The 7,443-nt window shown below is 24.9% G+C and overlaps 2 protein-coding genes across 2 annotated transcripts; both read right to left on the bottom strand.

Moving 5' to 3' along the window:
* Positions 1 to 871: 871 nt before the first annotated feature.
* On the bottom strand, positions 872 to 2,143 carry Bin1 (histone deacetylase complex subunit SAP18). Its single transcript, XM_015334173.2, has 4 exons — positions 1,966 to 2,143; positions 1,559 to 1,665; positions 1,265 to 1,459; positions 872 to 1,120 (listed from the first exon to the last, which is right to left on the bottom strand). The coding sequence occupies exons 1-4, from the start codon at positions 2,035 to 2,037 to the stop codon at positions 1,027 to 1,029; spliced, it is 468 nt and encodes a 155-aa protein (XP_015189659.1). The 5' UTR covers positions 2,038 to 2,143; the 3' UTR covers positions 872 to 1,026.
* Positions 2,144 to 3,528: 1,385 nt separating this feature from the next.
* Positions 3,529 to 7,089, bottom strand: LOC149031185 (uncharacterized). Its single transcript, XM_089176514.1, has 7 exons — positions 6,918 to 7,089; positions 6,518 to 6,726; positions 5,439 to 6,433; positions 5,066 to 5,363; positions 4,350 to 4,964; positions 3,853 to 4,257; positions 3,529 to 3,722 (listed from the first exon to the last, which is right to left on the bottom strand). The coding sequence occupies exons 2-7, from the start codon at positions 6,707 to 6,709 to the stop codon at positions 3,711 to 3,713; spliced, it is 2,517 nt and encodes an 838-aa protein (XP_089032640.1). The 5' UTR covers positions 6,710 to 6,726; positions 6,918 to 7,089; the 3' UTR covers positions 3,529 to 3,710.
* Positions 7,090 to 7,443: the final 354 nt, after the last annotated feature.

A 7,443-nucleotide genomic window follows, 5' to 3' on the forward strand; every position in this document is an offset into this window, starting at 1 on the left:
ACACTCCTTGTTTATCTCATTTTGTATTTTTTAGTATTGAAATTTTTCTCTGGTATTTTCGATAATAACTTTAATGATTTTTCGGATGGTACTCTTATGGTGGGGCCTAAGAGATAGATTCATTCCTTTGAATTGTATTCGGATGTGAGCATCTTTAGGATGCACATCCCTCTTGGGTCTTCAGAAGCGGTTACCTCCTCGTGGTTAGACCCGGGCAATGGATATTACTTTCCATGTAATGTTTAACATATTTTTATATGTTTTACATTCCATGGCAAGTGAAATCCAGCCAAAGACCGCTTACCATAAACATTATAATTGTAATTAGTTTCTTATATTCCTTTCCTTGATTTCCTTTTATCCATTTCATTTACAGAAACTAATTACCTTATAATGTTTTTTAAATAACGTTTTTTTTTCTATTTACAGGTAGTCCTTACTCTAGAATTTCAATCACCAATCATCCCACTTCTCCTACTTTTTTCATTTTCTTTCTTTTCGTTTAAATCAAGTATGCTCACATGACTTAGCATTTAAAATTTATGTTTAAATAGATAGATGAATATTGGATAAAATGAAAGTGAACTTTTCAACTTCTATGTATTTCTGTATTCTACGATTTACTATACTTATTGCTGTTAAATTATTGATTATTGATAAATAATATTTTCTACAGAAAACAAATCATTTTCAATTCATTTTATTAATATGCAACTGTGAATTTCTTTCTTTACAAATAATACTATAACGTAAAGTATTGAAAAATAAAAAAAAATTAATAATCAAATTTGTAACAATCTGTCCAAATAAATGTTTCATTCTAATCTCATTAGAGTATCCAAATATAGTACATAGAAATAATAATTAAATGTTTGTCAATTATAATACCACATTTATTATTAAAAATCATAACTTATACATCTTAGAAATATAGATTTGTCAAATTCATCCTATTCCCAATGATAAAGTTTTTTATTGTACTTTTTATGCACACATTCATGAAAACCATAGATAATTAACTTACTATCAATATTGACGAAGTCCTCCACGTCTAATAGTAGGTTGCATCATTCTATTGGGTGGCGTTATAGAAATATCCAAATAATCACCTATAGTAAACCTGTAATTACATTAATAATACAATAAATATTACTATATTCTATCCGCTAAAATATTAAATATATTATTAATAATATTCTATAATCATTCATAGCTTATTAACTTATTGTCATTCACATTGTTAATTACAGTAATTAATACACACCGTGCTTGTGCAAGTGTTTTATTATCATCAGCTCCTTTTTGACCTGAACATGTAACACCAATCTCTCTCATTCTATAACCAGAATTTCTTAACTCCGGTGTAACCAGAGAAAAATCAAAATATGTTCCTTTACTCCGTGCATCTGGGTTAACTTCTTTAACAAGACCAGTAATTTCTCTTAAAGTAGCATCCATCCTATTGTCAAATATAAAATATAAATGATACAAAATATACACTAATGCAAGTAATAAAAACTAGTGTGAGAAGCATATTTTATATTAATCTTAACCTTACCAAGTGTATATCTGAAGTTCATTAGATGGTACATTTCCTCTACTGTATTCCATGATATTATGGTGTCGTCCAGTATTACAAAATACTCTGAGCAAGAGTGGACATGTCTGAAAAAGTAAATATAACTTTAAACTCATTCAGTTTACTAATTTAAAAGGTAAAGTTTATAATTTTTATCTTAAAAATATGAAATTAATATTCTTTATAATCATTAGATTTAGGTTATATCTGAAAGAAAAGAAAAAACATCATTTTATAACCTCATACAACTTCAAATTCATTCAAATTACAAGGAACTATTTAAAAATCAGAGATTAATAAATTTATGTTAAAAATATTAAAAAATATATTCATAAAAACATTTATTTATAAATATGATATAGAGATAATATATTTATTTTATTTACTTTTTCACGATCCACCGGTTTCTCAGGAAGTTGTTTTTCGTCGACCACCATAGATTCTAAAGCTGATGCCATATTTATTAAATTATTTTATAAATTGGAAATAATTGTAATATTTGTTAATTAATAAAATAGTTTTTTTCAAATACGTCCGTCAACAAACAAGTATAGTTATATTACAGTTCACTGGACATTGGACAGATGGCGCTTATGTTGCACTAGTGCATTTCTTATAACGAATCGAAGTATCACGTGATTGGTCATTCAAATTGACTTCTTAAAAACAAATTGTCCAATAAATTAAATTAATTATTTATATATTTATATACATTATTAATAAAATAATTAACGAATAGTAACAATAATCTTACAACATTATTCCATAAAAATATTGAAACAATCAAAAAAACAATTTAATGACAAGTCAGAGATAATTATTGACATCGTTTGAAAGGAAAAAAAAGAAAAATAAGATTTATTTCAATTGAAGGTAATTTTTTATTATAATCCAACTATTACAAAATAAATAGTTTTAATGGTAATCTATAATCTAATAACAATAATAAAATAAATATCTTCTTTAAAACCTCTATACGAGTTTTTTTAATATAATTATGTATCTTTACGTAAGCCATTAAAATTTTTTTACATTTCAGAAATCAAGGTTATGTTTGCTATAAGTCCTAAGGAACATCATAGCATAGTTGACAAGCTGGTTATATAATATTGCTTTGCATCGAAAATGGTAAATAAATAATTTGTTTTATATAATACATGTGTTTTTAAAAATAATATATTTAATTTATTTAAAACAACAAAAATAATATTTCTGAAAATAATATATTTCATTTATACAACGAATGATTTTGTGAAAAACATATTTTAATTCTTCGAAAGATTGTCCTTTTTAAAATAAATAAAATATTTCATTTCTTCAAAAATGTTTAAGTTTTAAGAAATAAATATTTTATTTCATTCCAAAAGTGACATATTCCAAAAAGAAAAAAATACATTTTATTACTTGTTTAAAATAATTGTTGAAAAGTATTTCATTTGAAAGATGATTTTATCAAAACTTAGAATATTTAGCAAGAGTATATATGCTGAATTATTGTGAATCTTAATTTAATTTTGTTTAACATTATATTTCATCTTTTTCACAATTTATTTCAAAGTATAAATTCTAAAAACATTTATTACTTACTAAAAATTCTCAGTTAAAGTATTTTATCTTATGCTTTAAAAGATTATTCTTTCATAAAATATTGTAATTAATTTAAAATTTAAAATTTATATTTTTTAAGTATTGTTTTATTTCAATTGCATAAAAAAAAAATCTATCATTTAATGAAGTATTTGAAATATTATTTTCAAAAATATATCTTAATTCTTCCTGAATTAATTGATCTTTACTCTTGTTATTTATGCAGTATAATTCACTCTATCAATTTTCCCATTTTTTAAAAAAATATTTCCTACAATACAGAGATAATAAAAGCTAAATTTTCAAAATATGTAAAAAGAAAAAAAATTAAAAAAGGCTTTTACTATTATCGTTGTTCCAGACATCATCGATTTAAATATAAATATATAATATAGACAATAATATTAAATGACAATATATACATATATATGAAAATATAATTTAACTTAAACTAAATAGTAAAAATGTACTTTCAATTTAAGATTTAAATAAATCTACATGACAAAAATATCAACACTTAACACTTACCATTTTATATTGTTTTTCAGTATGTTTTCTAAAACAATATATAAACTTAATTGCACAATGGAATAAAAATGTCTTTTAAATATAAATAAATGAAAATCATTATTCTTGTAATATGAAGATTATTTTTCGACGTCTGTATACGTTTTTTAAGTTTTCACCTCTGAATCCGTTTCATCTTCTTCCACCTCTGAATCCGTTTTATCTGCTTTGACCTCTGAATCCGTTTTATCTGCTTTGACCTCTGAATCCGTTTCATCTGCTTTGACCTCTGAATCCGTTTCATCTGCTTTGACCTCTTCATCGTTATATAATTCAGTCTCGGATTCACACAACTGTTTCTTGGTTGCATCAATTAAAGGAATATCCAGATCTTTACATCTCAAATTTTCTAGATCTGTATATTTAAATCGCTTTACTTGGACAAATACTAATATATCCTCAGCATTGCAATCACATTTAATTGGATTTCCACTTAAAGTAAATACATGAAAAGGAGTTGTTAAAAAGTAATTCATTACGCTTACATTAACCTTGGATATGTTATTATTATGCAATTCTAGTATCTAAAAATGAAAAAGGACAAATTTATGAAATATTTGTAATAAATATAAGGAAAACAACAACAAAATAAATCATAAAATAAGAAATTACGTACAGTGAGATTTGCTGGTAATCTTTCAATCGACATGTTACAAATCCTATTATTAGATAACAATAAACCTGTTATGTTTAATGGTATGAAAGCATCAACATTTGGTAATTCCGTTAAGTAATTACCGGTGAGATTCAATATTAATGGATATTTTCCTCTAAAAATCAATTTATCATGATCGATTTCGAATGTAGTCATATTTCTGTACGAACAATCTAAAATTCGAAATCTGTCATATGGTCTTATTAAACAAGTACACATAGGTTGACAATGTTTTACAATTTTGAGGTATTCATCCTCGAGACATTTGTAGGTTTTTAAATCTATGTGATTAATTTGTGGCCCTACTGTTCCATCAGATTTCACACACTTTGTATTTCCCACTCTTAATTCCACAAAATTATAAATCGTAATGTGCAATTCGTTGTTTAAATAAAGCAAAAGATTATATAGATTACAATCGCATAAAAGTGGATTGTTATACAATTCTAAAACAACATCACGTTCCGTAATTCGATCATTTGCCAACCTTTCGATGCTGTCGAACGGAATTGATTTTATTTTATTATGACTCAGATCGACTTTAATACTAGGTGATTCAAAAAGTAAGGTATTTCCCTATAGAAGAAGAAGAAGAAGAAGAAGAAATAAAATCAAATAAATACAAATGATTAATAATGTAAAAACAATTGTTTTTTTTTCTTTTTTTAAATATTTACCGTCATTTCATCTATGTCGTTATAACTCAAATCTAATATTCTTAAATATTTTAAAGCTAATGCCCAATCAGAAAAGAAATGTGTTATTTTATTGTGTGACAAATCCAATTCGTGGAGACGAGTGTTATTTGCGAATGGTGATTGTTTTCCATTTGAATTTTCTAACTGTAGTTGATTATTAGAAAACTTTGCAACGGTTAGAACAAAAAGTGAATATAATGCCTCATGTTCGATTGATGTTAAAAGATTATTATCTACGTTTAGTATGTTCAAAGATAACAAACCGTGAAATAGATTTCTGCAAAAAATATTCATAGTTGACAAATGAATAGATTATAAATTAAATCTTTGTATAAATTTGATAATAATGTACCTTGATATAGTTGTAAGACGATTTTTTGACAAACTGAGTTTAGTTAATGACCACATATCATTAAAAATTCCGTCAGGTAGTTCTTCAATCATGTTCCCATCTAATAACAGTACTCCTACATTGTTTAGACCTTTGAAAATTTGTGCGGGTAAAGTTCTAAGATAATTATCATTCAAATGGATGGTCATTAATGTTGTTGAATCCCAAAAAAGATCTACTGGTAGAGTAGTAAATCCATTTTTGGTCAAATACACTTCTTGAAGATCTTGAAATCCTGATAGAAATTTTTCTGGCAATCTAGCTAAATTTACCTCATTATCGTGTAACATTAATTGTTTCAATTTTGTATTCTGTTTAAGTAAGTCTTTTGGAAATGTCTTGAATTTATTAAAAGACAAATCTAATACTTCTAATTTTTTTAATTTAGAAAAAGTTAAATTTGTCAACTGATCTAGCTTATTGACTGAAAGATTTAAAGTTATCAATGACTTCAGTTTGAAAAATATTTTATCATTAAGTTCTGACAATTTATTTGACATAAGATTTAGATATTTTAACTTGTCTAAATTATCAAATACTCCAAAGGGAAGATGTTCTATTGAATTTCCCCATAAATTAAGTCGTTTAAGATTTATCGTATTTCGAAAAATATTTCTCGGTAGAACAATTTCATTTTCAGATAAGTCAAGCTCTTGCAATATGACAAAATCCGAAAACAAATCATTTGAAATATTAGTTAAAGCGTTATGGCTTAAAATTAATTTATCTACATTTGAAAATCCTTCAAAATCCTCTTTTTTTAATTTATCTGTAAGATTTGTATGAGATTGAAAGCTTAATTCATCTGTATTTTCAATTCCCAATTTTCTCACAATTTTTTTTAATGAAGTTGTGTTTGGTAATCGACAATTTATAAACTCCAACGATTGAATTAACTTCTCGGATTGGTCACTCGTGAAATCAATATTATTCCAATCAATATGTTTACAATTGATCTGTAACATTGTCATTTTATATATATATATAAATTTGTATTTAACAGAATATAAATAAATGAAAAAGCAACTGAGTATACATACTTGCAAATCTGACCATGATTTAACTTGTAAACCTAACGTAACACCTTTATTTGAATTGTGAACAACTTTAATATCATTTAAAACATTAGACGAACATTGACAATTTGGATTGTAACCACATTCTGTACTCTTAACATTACCGTTGATATTTGTAAAGGTAAGACAAAATATCAATAAGATTATCTTATACATTGTTTGTTACCTGTTACCTGTAAATTACAAGATAAAAATACAATTAATATAATTATAAAGATAACGTTAGTAAGATAATTATAAACCAATTTATTCATTCATTTCTTTAAGAGAATATATGATGTTACATTGTTTATACGTTTTATTTATTTAATAACTATTCTAATTTTTTGTTGCTTTTATTCCTTTCTCATTTTTATGTACTCACTTAAGATCATTGATGTCAAAATTGAATAGTTGAACGATTCTGTTAAGTTACCAGAACTATGATGTAGCTTCTATTTCTTATCTTCAATAATTCTATTCCTTCGAAAAGTATAATTAATAAATCACAATTATGTTTCAAGTTAAATGGACATTTGAATAAAAAAAAAAAAACAAACAAACAAAAAGACAGAATATCAAATACAGTGAAAAGAAATGTAAAATTTAAATATAAAGAGAGAAACAAAAGAAGTTTCGTTACAGTTACAAACCGATATAAAATTTCATGTTAGTTTAAATAATGATCAACTGAAGATTAAATTTAATAAAAAAAAAATAAATAAAAGTATCTTACTATTAGACTGATAAAGAATATACACAGTGAAATTAAATCAATTTTACACTAATTTAATTAAAATACAAATAACGTCTCTTTGTTCTATTTCAATTCAAAATGTTAGGTCAAAGTAACGATCTCGCAAACACGTACTTACTTCTTGATAAACACGATGAATATTACAGAATGAGGG

Source organism: Polistes dominula, unplaced genomic scaffold (genome assembly GCF_049000335.1).
Source record: "Polistes dominula isolate Pdom_NZ unplaced genomic scaffold, Pdom_raw_medaka contig_25, whole genome shotgun sequence".
In the NCBI taxonomy this organism is placed as follows: domain Eukaryota; kingdom Metazoa; phylum Arthropoda; class Insecta; order Hymenoptera; family Vespidae; genus Polistes; species Polistes dominula.

Bases quoted from the DNA above. Each gene is read 5' to 3' on its own strand.
- Bin1 (XM_015334173.2), bottom strand. From the start codon at position 2,037: ATGGCATCAGCTTTAGAATCTATGGTGGTCGACGAAAAACAACTTCCT. The intron at 1,666-1,965 runs GTAAATAAAATA...TTACTTTTTCAG, and splicing joins AACCGGTGGATCGTGAAAAA to ACATGTCCACTCTTGCTCAG. The intron at 1,121-1,264 runs GTGTGTATTAAT...ATGTAATTACAG, and splicing joins AAAACACTTGCACAAGCACG to GTTTACTATAGGTGATTATT.
- LOC149031185 (XM_089176514.1), bottom strand. From the start codon at position 6,709: ATGTATAAGATAATCTTATTGATATTTTGTCTTACCTTTACAAATATC. The intron at 6,434-6,517 runs GTATGTATACTC...ACAATGTTACAG, and splicing joins AATCATGGTCAGATTTGCAA to ATCAATTGTAAACATATTGA. The intron at 4,258-4,349 runs GTACGTAATTTC...TTTCATTTTTAG, and splicing joins GATTACCAGCAAATCTCACT to ATACTAGAATTGCATAATAA.